General features: G+C 30.5%; 1 protein-coding gene across 1 annotated transcript in view; it reads left to right on the top strand.

Moving 5' to 3' along the window:
* Nucleotides 1-9,475, top strand: part of LOC148166179 (uncharacterized) — an 86,235-nt gene extending 76,760 nt beyond the window's left edge. The window contains exons 4-7 of the mRNA XM_088048900.1: nucleotides 2,857-2,982; nucleotides 3,393-3,614; nucleotides 8,564-9,008; nucleotides 9,060-9,475. Coding sequence (XP_087905026.1) covers nucleotides 2,857-2,982; nucleotides 3,393-3,614; nucleotides 8,564-9,008; nucleotides 9,060-9,472 — 1,206 coding nt within the window. The 3' untranslated portion in view covers nucleotides 9,473-9,475. The remainder of the gene's footprint in view (nucleotides 1-2,856; nucleotides 2,983-3,392; nucleotides 3,615-8,563; nucleotides 9,009-9,059) is intronic.
* Nucleotides 9,476-15,745: the final 6,270 nt, after the last annotated feature.

Below are 15,745 nucleotides of genomic sequence, written 5' to 3'. Positions count from 1 at the left end.
TATTTTAGAGTTGTGTACTAACTCCACCAAATTGCAAAATTTGTAATTCTGGTAATTTTAATGCTACAGATATGAAAATTGGGGTGTATTAATTCCACCAAATTTTAAAATTGTGGAGCAAAAAAATACGAGTTTTAGAAATGTTCGTTTTTAAAATGAAGCAAAAATTTCCAATATCCTCCACCAAAAATCGAAGTTCTGGTAATTTTAGTGCTATAGAAATGAAATTTGGGGAAATTACTATCTTAAAGTCACTTATTAAGTTTACTAAATTTCAAAATTCTAGAGCAACAAACGCATATTTTAAAAAAAAATATTTTTAAAACAACGCAAAAATTTCCCATCTCTGTCTGGAAAAATTGTAATTTTAGTAATTTTAGTGCTACAGCTATGAAATTTAGGGCAATTACTCTTTTAGTGCTACTTATTAAGCCTACAAAATTTCAAAATTCTAGACTAAGAGATGCAAATTTTAGAAATTTTATTTTTGAAACATCCAAAAATTGCCGATCTCCATGTCTAAAAATTGTAATTTTGGCAATTTTAGTGCTACAACTATGAAATTTGAGGAAATTTTTATTTTAGTATCACTTATTAAGTCTACAAAGTTTCAAAATTTTAAAGCAAGAGACACAGATTTTAGAAATTTTCATTTTTAAGACAACGCAAAAATTGAAGATCTCCATAACTAAAAATCGTAATTTTGGTAATTTTAATGCTACGGCTATGAAATTTAGGAAAATTACTATTTTAGTGTCACTTATTAAGTCTACAAAACTTCAAAATTCTAAACAAAGAGACACAGATTTTAGAAATTTTCATTTTTAAGACAATGCAAAAATTGAAGACCTCCATCACTAAAAATCGTAATTTTGGTAATTTTAGTGCTATTGTTATGAAAGTTGGGGAAGTTACTATTTTAGAGTCACTTATTAAGTCTGCCAAATTTAAAAATTCTAGAGCAAGAGACACCAATTTTAGAAATTTTTGTTTTTTAATTAACGTAAAAATTGCCGATTTTCATCTCTAAAATTCGTAATTTTGGTAATTTTAGTGCTATAGAACTGAAATTTCGGGAAATTACGACTTTTTTTAAGTCACTTATTAAGTTTACTAAATTTCAAAATTCTAGAGCAACAGACACAAATTTTAAAAATTTTCATTTTGCAGAGACACAAAAATTGCCGATTTCCATGTCTAAAAATCGTAATTTTGGCAATTTTAGTGCTACATCTATGAAATTTGAGGAAACTACTGTTTTAGTGTCACTTATTAAGTCTACAAAACTTCAAAATTCTAGACAAAGAGACACAGATTTTAGAAATTTTCATTTTTAAAACAATGCAAAAATTGAAGATCTCCAACAAAAATCGTAATTTTAGAAATTTTAGTGCTGCAGCTATGAAATTTGGGGAAATTACTATTTTAGTGTCACTTATTAAGTCTACAAAATTTCAAAATTCTAGACCAAGAGACACCAACTTTAGAAATTTTCATTTTTAAGACGATGTAAAAATTGTTGATCTCCAACTCTAAAAATCGCAATTTTGGTAATTTTAGTGCTACAGTTATGAAATCTGGGGAAATCACTATTTTAATGTCATTTATTAAGTCTACAAAATTTCAAAATTTTAGAGCAAGAGACACAGATTTTAGAAATTTTTATTTTTTAATCAACTTAAAAATTGCTGATTTTCATCTCTAAAAATCGTAATTTTGGTAATTTTAGTGCAAAATTCTCTAGAGATACACTCCGCCAAATTGTATTTAAAGATTTGGCAGACCACAAAAAATTTTTAATTAAAATTCCCAGATCTAGGGACTTTCCCTGAATCTAGGGATTTTTAAAGTATTGGAGGAAAATTAGTGGCAATTTGACGGTTTCTGTTTGATGTTTCGCAGGAATTACAGTTTTAAAAATTCAGCATTGTGCAACGACCAATCGCAGAGCCGCATTTTAAATTTGGCGCCCGCAAAAATTCCCTGCTTTTTGGTATTTTTAACAAATAATCTAGTGATGATATAAATTTAGTTTTGGCACCACTGATAATTCCCCCAGCACGTCGAAAGCGCCCTCTGTCATTTTGTCCCGATCCTCTTAAATAATGGCCGAGGAGTTAATTAGCGTAATTCGTTGCAACAATTGTGATGAAGTGTTGATAAATGTAATCCCATCGTGAATCCCGTGTGTAATTGAAGTAAATTGAAACAAATTATTTCGCGTTAAAAAGGTGCAATTAAACGCAAGTAAAGCCTGACGCGCATAACTTAATCAAATTAGTTCGAATTAAATTAAGTGGTTTTTCCGGTAATCTTAATGGTTAGCGCAAATGTGTTTAAACTCGTCTCTTCCATGTTTAAGGGACCATGCTCGTAATTATCACCCGAATAAATCACTACAAAGTCGAGTATGAGAAACTTAGCGAACTATCGTCTAAACCACACGCAATTAACTTTAGAGCGGTTCTCGTTTGAAATTATTTTGTCCGAAAGTAAGAAAAACACCCGCGAAGGGCGAAAGAGGGCAAAAAGTAGCGTTGCCCTGCGTTCTTTTCGGCACTTCCTCAGCCATTGTTTCCGCTACATTTGACGTGTTTCCGAGCCATATTCTTGTCCCGAAGCCCCTTATCACCTCGCCTATCACTTCCTCTCCGATTATCACGATGCTTCTATTTTATCTCATCTTGACGTTGAACGTACTCCTCAGCGCTGCGCTCTTGAAAGATGACTTTATGTAAGCGGAGCTCCTTTAAAAGCAGAGACAAAGGACGCGGATATTTACATAACTAATAAAACGGTTCATCTGCGGCCTGTGCTGCGAGTCAATTCATTAACTGTCTTTTCGTTCTGTTTCAGATGCAAGTGGCCCCATACACGACGACTGGTTTTATTTTGGGTCTTGCGTTCGTCCGTTTCGCTGCACTTAGCATGATTCTACCACCGGCGTGTCCTCCAGAGTGTATTTGCTTATCGCAGACGCAGGTAATGAAGTGTGGTTAATTAAATTAACTGTGGAAAAATGGCGACAATCATCCCACTTCCGCTCTCTGAATTGTTAATTCTCTATCACGCTAATGACCAGCGCTCGCCTTTGTTGACTTATTGATAACAATACAGCGTCATCGTTAAACTTGCATAGGTCTACACAGAGCATCAATCCTTATTATGTCTGGTACGCACCACCCCATAAATATTTAATGACGATGCTCGCCTATAAAAAAATTTTTTTACACATCACCAAACGACAAAAACCGTCCCAGTTTCGCACCCTATTAAATCATGACCACTGGGACCTTCTGAGATAAGTTCGGTCGTGCAAACCCCAATTGACTTCCGGACCTGGACCCTCCATAACTCGACTTTAACGCTCTTAATTTGATTTTTTGTTTCAGGTGCTGTGTAATTCCGGCGGATTACGAGAGATTCCGGTGAAACTGCTCCCATCGACGGTGGAACATTTATCGTTAACCAGAAACCACTTTCCAGTCATCAAGAGTGACGCTTTCGCGGGGTTGAGGTATCTGAGGAAGCTGTCTTTAGACGGCAACAACATATCAATCATTAAACCGTTCGCCTTCAGGGGGCTTCCGCGGCTAAGGGAATTATCCATACAGGTATTAAACATTCAATAATATTCCAGGTATAAGGTTGATTTTTTGTGTTGACCTTCTTTTTATTAATCTAAATAAATTGTCAAGAGTCCCTACCGATAGGTGTGCTGCTAAAAAAGTTACGCGGTGGTAAATGTTAATGTGCCTTATCAAATTTGCAACAAAAAAAACTTTATAATATTTTCAAGATTTATTTACAAGAAATTGAGTGGTATTAATAAAAACTAGCATTTGCTTATACTTACGATTTTATAAGTAAATACTTATATTGGTATTAATAAAGTTTTAGCAATTGCTGATGCTTTTTAGCACATGCTTTTGCTTGTAGTAAGTACTTACAAGCATAAACTACCATATGTATTAATAAAAACTAGTAGATACTTAATGCTATAAGTAAATACTTATAAATTTACCAGTCTGCTCATCAGCGTGCTGATGCAGTGGTATTCAAGATGTTTTGTAAATTATGAGAAGTAAAAACATATAAAACCCGACGAGAAGACCTTTCAGAACGCGAATTCTTAAAATTGTACCGATTTTTACCCCATCACATTCAATGGATGGCTAAACATTTTTTGGGAAAACATGATAGAGAAAACTAGTAGAGAAGCGCTTAATTTATTCAAAAAATAATTTTTTTAACGATATACGGCGAACCCTGGTAAAATGTACATTTCTTTGACATTTTTTAAGCGGAAACGAGTTTTCAAGTTTCCAACTAGGTGTCGGGGAAGATGTTGAGAATAGCCAACCTACGGTTTCAAAATATTCTAAATATTTCTTAGCATTTTGGAATAGTTGTCGGGATTTAATAAATATCTAGGTATTCAATCCCATTACGATTAATTTGTTCAAACTTTAACTTTTAAAGGCTCCGAAATCACTCAAAAATAAATAATTGGCTGCTAGGCAACTACTTCTTTTGGTTATAAGTAACTTATAATCCATAATATTTAATGATTTAATAATTTACTAATTAATATTGTTATTTAAAATTCATAGAGAGTAACAATATTTTTGAAATATATTGCAGCTTAAATTTGTAACAATTAACATTTACTAAATAATAATAATAATAATTGTATTATAGTATACGTATGTCTAAGCACTTCCTGAAAAACCACTAGCATTTACTAGTAAGTATTAGCAACAAGTACCTTCTTATTATTAATACGGATTTAAGTAATTGCTTTTACTACTTGCTAATGCTAAAAAGTAGAAGCAAATGCTAGTAAGCATTTACTTATAAGCATTTACTAGTTTTTATTAATACCACCCATTGTCTCTTTTTCACGGCATCTTCTAGTTCGTCTTCGAAATAAAAATTTCTAAAAACTCTATTTTTTGCTATAAAGTTATGAAATTTAAAGCAGTAGATTAACAGATCTAAAGTATTTTCAAATTTCCAAATTCTAGAGCAACAGACACAGATTTTAGAATTTTTCTTTTTTAAGACGATGCAAAAATTTTCGATTTCCGTTTTTAAAAATCGTAGCTTTGGTAATTTTAGTGCTACAGTCATGAAATTTACGGAAATTACTATTTTAGTGTCACATATTAAGTATACGAAATTTCAAAATTCTAAAGCAACAGACACAGATTTTAGAATTTTTCTTTTTTAAGACGATGCAAAAATTTCCGATCTCCATGTTTATAAATTCGTAATTTTGGTAATTTTAGTGTTACAGTAATAAAATTTAGTGAAATTTCTATTTTAGTGTTATTTAGTTAGCCTACGAAATTTCAAAATTCTAAACCAACAGACATAGATTTTAGAATTTTTCTTTTTTAAAACGATGCAAAATTTTCCGATCTCCATTTAAAAAAATCATAATTTTAGTAATTTTACTGCTACAGTCATGAAATTTGCGGAAATTACTATTTTAGTGTCACTTATTAGGTCTACGAAATTTCAAAATTCTAAAGCAATAGACACAAATTTTAGAATTTTTCTTTTTTAAGACGATGCAAAAATTTCCGATCTCCATGTTAAAAATTCGTTATTTTGGTAATTTTAGTGTTACAGTAATAAAATTTAGGGAAATTACTATTTTAGTGTCACTTATTAAGTCTATGAAATTTCAAAATTTTAAACCAACAGACACAGATTTTAGAATTTTTTTTTTTAAGACGATGCAAAAATTTCCAATCTCCATGTTAAAAATTCGTAATTTTGGTAATTCTAGTGTTACAGTAATAAAATTTTGGGAAATTACTATTATAGTGTTATTCAGTAAGCCTAGGAAATTTCAAAATTCTAAACCAACAGACACAGATTTTAGAATTTTTCTTTTTTAAGACGATGCAAAAATTTCCAATCTCCATGTTAAAAATTCGTAATTTTGGTAATTCCAGTGTTACAGTAATAAAATTTTGGGAAATTACTATTATAGTGTTATTCAGTAAGCCTCGGAAATTTCAAAATTCTAAACCAACAGACACAGATTTTAGAATTTTTCTTTTTAAGACGATGCAAAATTTTCCGATCTTCATTTAAAAAAATCATAATTTTAGTAATTTTAGTGCTACAGTCATGAAATTTGCGGAAATCACTATTTTAGTGTCACTTATTAGGTCTACGAAATTTCAAAATTCTAAAGCAATAGACACAGATTTTAGAATTTTTCTTTTTTAAGACGATGCAAAAATTTCCGATCTCCATGTTAAAAATTCGTTATTTTGGTAATTTTAGTGTTACAGTAATAAAATTTAGGGAAATTACTATTTAAGTGTCACTTATTAAGTCTATGAAATTTCAAAATTTTAAACCAACAGACACAGATTTTAGAATTTTTTTTTTTTAAGACGATGCAAAAATTTCCAATCTCCATGTTAAAAATTCGTAATTTTGGTAATTCTAGTGTTACAGTAATAAAATTTTGGGAAATTACTATTATAGTGTTATTCAGTAAGCCTAGGAAATTTCAAAATTCTAAACCAACAGACACAGATTTTAGAATTTTTCTTTTTTAAGACGATGCAAAAATTTCCAATCTCCATGTTAAAAATTCGTAATTTTGGTAATTCCAGTGTTACAGTAATAAAATTTTGGGAAATTACTATTATAGTGTTATTCAGTAAGCCTCGGAAATTTCAAAATTCTAAACCAACAGACACAGATTTTAGAATTTTTCTTTTTAAGACGATGCAAAATTTTCCGATCTTCATTTAAAAAAATCATAATTTTAGTAATTTTAGTGCTACAGTCATGAAATTTGCGGAAATTACTATTTTAGTGTCACTTATTAAGTCTACGAAATTTCAAAATTCTAAAGCAACAGACACAGATTTTCGAAATTTTCTTTTTTAAGACGATGCAAAAATTTTCAATCTCCGTTTTAAAAATCGTAGCTTTGGTAATTTTAGTGCTACAGTCATGAAATTTACGGAAATTACTATTTTAGTGTCACATATTAAGTCTACGAAATTTCAAAAGTCTAAAGCAACAGACACAGATTTTAGAATTTTTCTTTTTTAAGACGATGCAAAAATTTCCGATCTCCATGTTTATAAATTCGTAATTTTGGTAATTTTAGTGTTACAGTAATAAAATTTAGTGAAATTTCTATTTTAGTGTTATTTAGTTAGCCTACGAAATTTCAAAATTCTAAACCAACAGACATAGATTTTAGAATTTTTCTTTTTTAAAACGATGCAAAATTTTCCGATCTCCATTTAAAAAAATCATAATTTTAGTAATTTTACTGCTACAGTCATGAAATTTGCGGAAATTACTATTTTAGTGTCACTTATTAGGTCTACGAAATTTCAAAATTCTAAAGCAATAGACACAGATTTTAGAATTTTTCTTTTTTAAGACGATGCAAAAATTTCCGATCTCCATGTTAAAAATTCGTTATTTTGGTAATTTTAGTGTTACAGTAATAAAATTTAGGGAAATTACTATTTTAGTGTCACTTATTAAGTCTATGAAATTTCAAAATTTTAAACCAACAGACACAGATTTTAGAATTTTTTTTTTTTAAGACGATGCAAAAATTTCCAATCTCCATGTTAAAAATTCGTAATTTTGGTAATTCTAGTGTTACAGTAATAAAATTTTGGGAAATTACTATTATAGTGTTATTCAGTAAGCCTCGGAAATTTCAAAATTCTAAACCAACAGACACAGATTTTAGAATTTTTCTTTTTTAAGACGATGCAAAAATTTCCAATCTCCATGTTAAAAATTCGTAATTTTGGTAATTCTAGTGTTACAGTAATAAAATTTTGGGAAATTACTATTATAGTGTTATTCAGTAAGCCTCGGAAATTTCAAAATTCTAAACCAACAGACACAGATTTTAGAATTTTTCTTTTTAAGACGATGCAAAATTTTCCGATCTTCATTTAAAAAAATCATAATTTTAGTAATTTTAGTGCTACAGTCATGAAATTTACGGAAATCACTATTTTAGTATCACTTATTACGTCTACGAAATTTCAAAATTCTAAAGCAACAGACACAAATTTTAGAATTTTTCTTTCTTAAGACGATGCAAAAATTTCCGATCTCCATGTAAAAAATTCGTAATTTTGGTAATTTTAGTGATACAGTAATAAAATTTAAGGAAATTACTATTTTAGTGTCACTTATTAAGTCTACGAAATTTCAAAATTCTAAAGCAACAGACACAGATTTTCGAAATTTTCTTTTTTAAGACGATGCAAAAATTTCCGATCTCCATGTTAAAAATTCGTAATTTTGCTAATTTTAGTGCTACTTATTAAGTCTACGAAATTTTAAAATTTTAGAGCAACAAACACAGACTAGAAATATATGTTTTCTTTTGATATTTGTTTGAAACAACAAAATAAACGTCCACCCAAAAAAAATCAGCCTTATTTGAATGATTCCGAGCTTTTGAATATTTTGTGTCTATTTTACCTGGACTATAATGATCGTACAGATAAAATCTCCATTGTTATTGATTCCTGTGGTTTGTTTGCAGCAAACGCCTCTCGCGACCGTCGCCCAGTTCGCCTTCGCGGGCCTCCAGAACATCACCTCCATCTATCTGAGCCATAACAAGATCAAGAAAGTGGAGGGATACTCGTTCGCCGGAACCTCGAATTTAAAGTTGCTGGTGCTGACTAATAACCCCATAATCAAGATTGAAAGCAACGCGTTTAGCGGTTTAACGAATGTTGAAAGGTTGAATTTTCCGTCGGGAGTGCGGATTTTAGAACCGGACGCTTTCAACGGTTTAGACACTGTCGGCTTTTTAAAATTGGCTTTCATGGATCTACCTGCGCTGAAAGAAGGGACTTTTCGGGGACTCACAAACGTTGGTGTTTTATCCATACAGGAATCGGATCTGGGTGTGATTGATCGCGACGCTTTCGATGGCTTGACGTTTATTAATAACTTTTACATTCTTAATAACAAAATTGACGGTTAGTAGTGAGGTTTGTTGCGAGTTGTAAGTTAAACTCTTCTTTTCTTAGGTATTCAAGAGTTGAACCTCACCCAGGAGCAACGAATCGGTTTCTTGAAACTCCAAGGCAACCACATTTTGGAAATCCCTCGCGCGGAAACTTTAAATATCGGTGTCGATAAGTTGACTGTGATAGCAAATCATTTTCCTTGTGATTGTCACATACACTCGTTGTTAGAAGGACCTTTAGCTAACGGTAGTTTACTCGAGTTTATATCGAAGAATTATTGCATATCGCCGCTGGAAGTTAACGGCAGACCCATGAGTGATATAGATATTGACTCGATAGGACGATGTCAGGAGGAAGTTACTAGAGGCAATTTAGAGGCTTCCAAAGACTCAACAAGTATGTGCTGTAAAATGAAACCGCAAATATCGATCCTGCTTTGTACGTTTGTTGTCGTTTTCGGCGGCTTTAGGTGAAAATATCAATCGGAACTTTAATTTTCGTCCTTGTACAGACTATTATTACATGTAGACCGAGCGGGCGATCAATAACTCAAAATCAAAAGAGTTTAACCTGAAAGATTTACGAGTCCAATTCTTGATCTTTGATATCCACTTGTGTCGAAATTGATCCGGCTGTCGTTTCATTTCGGGGAAAGTGATGAGAGCAACATGTGGCGAATATTGGACTTATTCAACTCTGACAATTTTATTAAAACACCTCCAGAAATTATTTCCAGTTTCTTGTTATTATTTTCCGCAGTTATGCAAATGAGCGCCCAAACTTTAAAATCAGCTTCATTATTCTTATTATTCCAAATTTACAGAAACGTGAACTCGCCGGAACTTCATTTCAAAAGAGGTGATGCACTGAACACTGGCTATATTTTAATGCACTCACTCAACGATGGTTTTTGTCTTCAACAATGCGAGAAGTATGTTAATATCAGTCAACTAATTTAGCTTGAAACTGGTCGGGTTTTATTTCAGTATTTAGAAGGAAACTTACATTCGCTGACGTGGAACTTCTTCAGCTGAGAAATTTCTTATTTGTGGATCTTTACATTATCAAATTAATTAATGTTCGTTTGAATGACTGATTTTGGCGCCTCAAGCGGAGGATCTTAAAATGCGGAGGTGTTTATTCATTTCAGGTAGCTTCAAGACGTTTCAATTTTAATTAGGACCATCAGTGTAAACTTGTCCTTGGTGATTTTAATCGATAACAGTTGGCAACGAAAGCGTTTGATTTTGACGCAACTTTTTTCGGTTCGTTTTCAAAATAAAAATTTCTAAAATTGGTCTCTTTTGCTCTGTGGTTTTGTAATTTGGTCTAATTAGTTGGAAGGTCCAAATTAGAAATGTACCAAAATTTGGTTAAAATGGAATAAAAATTCTAAAAGTTACAAGTATTAAAATAATATTTTGGATTTTTTTCGGTTCGTTTTCAGAATAAAAATTTCTAAAATTGTTCTCTTTTGCTCCGTGGTTCTGTTATTTGGTCTAATTAATAAGAAAGTGCAAATTAGTAATCTACCTAAATTTGGTTAAAATCGAATAAAAATTCTAAAAGTTACAAGTATTAAAATAATATTTTGGATTTTTTTCGGTTCGTTTTCAGAATAAAAATTTCTAAAATTGTTCTCTTTTGCTCTGTGGTTCTGTAATTTGGTCTAATTAGTTGGAAGGTCCAAATTAGCAATCTACCCAAATTTGGTTAAAATCGAATCAAAATTCTAAAAGTCACAAGTATTAAAATAATATTTTGGATTTTTTTCGGTTCGTTTTCAGAATAAAAATTTCTAAAATTGTTCTCTTTTGCCCCGTGGTTCTGTAATTTGGTCTAATTAATAAGAAAGTCCAAATTAGTAATCTACCTAAATTTGGTTAAAATGGAATAAAAATTCTAAAAGTTACAAGTATAAAAATAATATTTTGGATTTTTTTCGGTTCGTTTTCAGAATAAAAATTTCTAAAATTGTTCTCTTTTGCTCCGTGGTTCTGTAATTTGGTCTAATTAATTAAAAAGTCTAAATTAGTAATCTACCCAAATTTGGTTAAAATCGAATCAAAATTCTAAAAGTTACAAGTATTAAAATAATATTTCAGAATTTTTTGGTTCGTTTCCAAATTAAAAACTGCTAAATTTATTCTCTTTCGCTTTATGGTTCTGTAATTTGGTCTAATTAATCGTAATTTTGTCCCTAACGCATTAAGTTTATTTTTCACCGAAAAATTTTGACATTTGGCGCTACTACCCAACTCCCCTTTGTTGCTAATAATGGACCAACCCTATTTTAGCAGAAAAATCGCAAAATTTACCTTAATTTCCACTGTTTTGACTGGTGAACACGCACAGAATTCTGGGAACACTTCCATGAATGTTTCAGAACACCAAAATTCCCGTGGGAACACAAAACACTGCGTTTTTACGCGAATTTGAAGAGCCGACACTTTGAATCACAGCACATGCGAACTTACCGACAGTTCCACAGCCGTCTATTAGACGAGTTCTAGCGCGGGACTTTTGAAATTGAATTTGGTGGAGTTCGAGTTGGAAAATAATAATCCAAATTTAAATCTCTCTTTTGGAGCAAATTCGGATTAATTATCACTCAATTTGTGATGTTGATACCCACAGTTTTGCCAACGTGTTGTCCTCAAAAGTCGCTACGTTCAATTTTCCCCTAGTTTTCTCACTAAATAAGCAAAAGCCTGATTTATACCCAAACATTTTCGAACATTTACAAAGAAGAGTGACAGTTATTTGTTTATTTAAGGATGGAATCTTGATAAATGAGCTTTGGAGATGACTAAGTTGGCAGCGTTGTCCTTCAAAATTTGACAGTTGTAACAAAAACGGTAACAAACCACCAAATTTACATTGACAGAACTTCACGATCGTCTTTTGTTCCCCAAAACCAAATTCACACAACCACATTTGTAATCAGACCGAATTACACGATAAAAATTTGAAATTTTCACGGGGCAATTTAATCATGTACAACAATTGGGGCGCATTTTAATCTAGAAACCCAGTCTTGTGGGTAAAATGCGAACTTTATGAAGTTTTAAAATGAATTTGAAGTGTGCGACGTAATATAGATTCAGTGCGTATTTCGCGAGCTAATCTCTTTGGTAATTCAAGCAGTTGAAAATAAACATAAGCGTAATTACTGTAGGTAATTAAATACCCTTGTTTCTATTTGTTCTCATCTGCTTATTTCGTTCTCCACATTCCGTCGATTTTTCGCCCCGTGTGTTTATCCTCGAGTTAATTACCGTTGCAAGCAATTAAATCACAATAATTAAACCGGTAGTATCGACCACATAGTAGATTAAGTGTACCACTGATAGGCACCCGTGCAACCATGAATTATAATTACAAATAATTGTTTGTAGTGCAGCAACGCAAATAAAGCTTCGGCTAACGACTTTATAGTAATCAAATAATGTGACTCTCAGCTAATTCCGATATCGACAAAACAACACTTTGAAAAAACTTGCCACCTCATCCAACACACTCACGGAGGGACAATTTAATAACCTTTCGATGTGAAACGTAACAGCAAAAAGTAATTTATTATCGACACAGGATAGCTACATTTGCTAAATTTCCTCTACTATGTACCCAAAAATATCCTCGAGGGGCTCGTTTTGTTTAAGCACGGAATTATGGCGTACGTGTTTGATAATAAATTGAATTATTGATCGCTCATCGAATTTCCTTTTTTTAACACTGCCACGGTTTCTTTCCGTCGATGTACATAGATTAGAAGTATTCAAAGTCCATATCAGCTTTTACATATTAACATACATAAAGAGGTGCGGTTTCTGGAAAATTTTCGCATGTGGAATCTGTCACTGCCAATTTCGTTACAATTGGCCATTTTCTGTAATCATTTGTGTGGAAACAACGGGTGGTTTTATTTTGTTTTGTGTCGATTCTGTACCGCGCGAAAAAGTGCGAGTTTTCCCGTCCAGATGGACGCTATTTTCCTAAGCGTTTTATTGGTTCGCTGTGAATATACAGTGCGTTGCATAATAATAGACTCAGCCCCCATTTTTTATTTTTTCTTATTTTTTTATGACAAATTTGGTGCTTTAGTTCTGTCACAAAATACCAACGAATTAAACTTAAATTGTACGTCAAAGATATCTAAATTTGTGTAAATTATAACGAAGGCTAAGGCAGAATTCGATTTTCAATTGTAGCCAAATAATAGACGCATAATAATTTGCCACTTTCAGTGTATTGGTTGATTGTATTATAGAATATGAGTCTAAAAATCAATTAAATGAACTTGAAAAAGGAGGAATTATTGAATTAAACAGAGCAGGAATCAAATTCAGTTTAGCGAATAATTAAAAGAAGCCCCATATTCGTTGCCAGAAAATGATTCGCGGGTCTCCCTTGAGTCGTAATGACAAACTTAGAAGGCTAAATTTTGCAAGAGACTTAGAAGGCTAAATTTTCGAACCTGGTATGCCCAAATTTACATCTAAAATAAATTCATAAAATAATTAGATTTAAAACTCTAATTCTGAGAAGTTAATTAAACTAAATAACTAAATAATAACTAAATTTTGGAAGTGGATCATTAATTAGTCTAATTAATTCTAAAGTTTAAATTAGTAATTTGGTTAAAATCGAACTAAAATTTTAAGAGTTACAAGTATTAAAATAATATTTTGGATTTTTTCGGTTGGATTTCAAAATAAAAATGTTCTAAAATTGTTCTATTTTGCTCAGTGGTTTTGTAATTTGGTATAATTATTTGGAAAGTCCAAATTAGTAATCTACCCAAATTTAATTAAAATCGAATCAAAATTCTAAGAATTACAAGTATTAAAAAAATATTTCGGATTTTTTCGGTTCGATTTCAAAATAAAAATTTCTAAAATTCTTCTCTTTTGCTCTGTGGTTTTATAATTTAGTCTAATTAATTAAAAATGTTAAATTAGTAATCTACCCAAATTTGATCAAAATCGAATCAAAATTGTAAGAATTACAAGTATTAATATAATATTTCGGATTTTTTCGGTTCACTTTCAAAATCAAAATTTCTAAAATTGTTCTATTTTGCTCTGTAGTTTTGTAATTTGGCACAATTAATTGGAAAGTCTAAATTAGTAATTTACCTAAATTTGGTTAAAATCTAATAAACATTCTAAAAATTACAAGTATTAAAAAAATATTTCGGATTTTTTCTGTTCGATTTCAAAATAAAAATTTCTAAAATTCTTCTCTTTTGCTCTGTGGTTTTATAATTTAGTCTAATTAATTAAAAATGTTAAATTAGTAATCTACCCCAATTTGGTCAAAATCGAATCAAAATTGTAAGAATTACAAGTATTAATATAATATTTCGGATTTTTTCGGTTCACTTTCAAAATCAAAATTTCTAAAATTGTTCTATTTTGCTCTGTAGTTTTGTAATTTGGCACAATTAATTGTAAAGTCTAAATTAGTAATTTACCCAAATTTGGTTAAAATCTAATAAAAATTCTAAAAATTACAAGTATTAAAAAAATATTTCGGATTTTTTCGGTTCGATTTCAAAATAAAAATTTCTAAAATTCTTCTCTTTTGCTCTGTGGTTTTATAATTTAGTCTAATTAATTAAAAATGTTAAATTAGTAATCTACCCAAATTTGATCAAAATCGAATCAAAATTGTAAGAATTACAAGTATTAATATAATATTTCGGATTTTTTCGGTTCACTTTCAAAATCAAAATTTCTAAAATTGTTCTATTTTGCTCTGTAGTTTTGTAATTTGGCACAATTAATTGGAAAGTCTAAATTAGTAATTTACCCAAATTTGGTTAAAATCTAATAAAAATTCTAAAAATTACAAGTATTAAAAAAATATTTCGGATTTTTTCGGTTCGATTTCAAAATAAAAATTTCTAAAATTCTTCTCTTTTGCTCTGTGGTTTTATAATTTAGTCTAATTAATTAAAAATGTTAAATTAGTAATCTACCCAAATTTGGTCAAAATCGAATCAAAATTGTAAGAATTACAAGTATTAATATAATATTTCGGATTTTTTCGGTTCGATTTTAAAATAAAAATTTATAAAATTGTTCTATTTTGCTCCATGAATCTCTGTGGTTTTATAATTTAGTCTAATTAATTAAAAATGTTAAAATAGTAATCTACCCAAATTTGGTTAAAATCGAACAAAAATTATAAGAGTTACAAGTAAAAAATAAAATTTCGGATTTTTTCGGTTCGATTTTAAAATAAAAATTTCTAAAATTGTTCTATTTTGCTTTGTGGATCTGCAATTTGGTCTAATTAATTGGAAAGTCCAAATTAGTAATCTACCAAAATTTGGTTAAAATCTAATAAAAATTCTAAAAATTACAAGTATTAACACACTACAAGATGTGATAAATCTATATAATTCTATAGAAACCAGAATTTTTAAGTTAATGGAAAAGCAAGCAAATTAAACTGGTTATTAAAGTTATTAAATTTGTTAATTTAACTTTAATAAAAGCAGTTAGTTCTCAGTGCGTCTGTCATTTTTCAACGACTGAAAATCGATTTTTGACTCTTATTCAATGTAAAATGCACCTATCTGCGTAATTTTTAGATTTTTCACTATTTTAGTAACACAATTATTGGGGCAAAATTAAAATCCCAAATACCCGCATGTAAGTTTTAAAATAATAATAATTTATGGATGCGTCTATCATTTTGCAACGGACTTGTATCATTATAATCCATAATTATAAATA

The sequence above is a fragment of the Gnatocerus cornutus genome, unplaced genomic scaffold (assembly GCF_029298725.1).
Source record: "Gnatocerus cornutus isolate USDA-ARS CGAHR unplaced genomic scaffold, icGnaCorn1.1 ctg00000023.1, whole genome shotgun sequence".
NCBI lineage: Eukaryota > Metazoa > Arthropoda > Insecta > Coleoptera > Tenebrionidae > Gnatocerus > Gnatocerus cornutus.
This window is presented reverse-complemented; position numbering and strand designations above follow the sequence as displayed.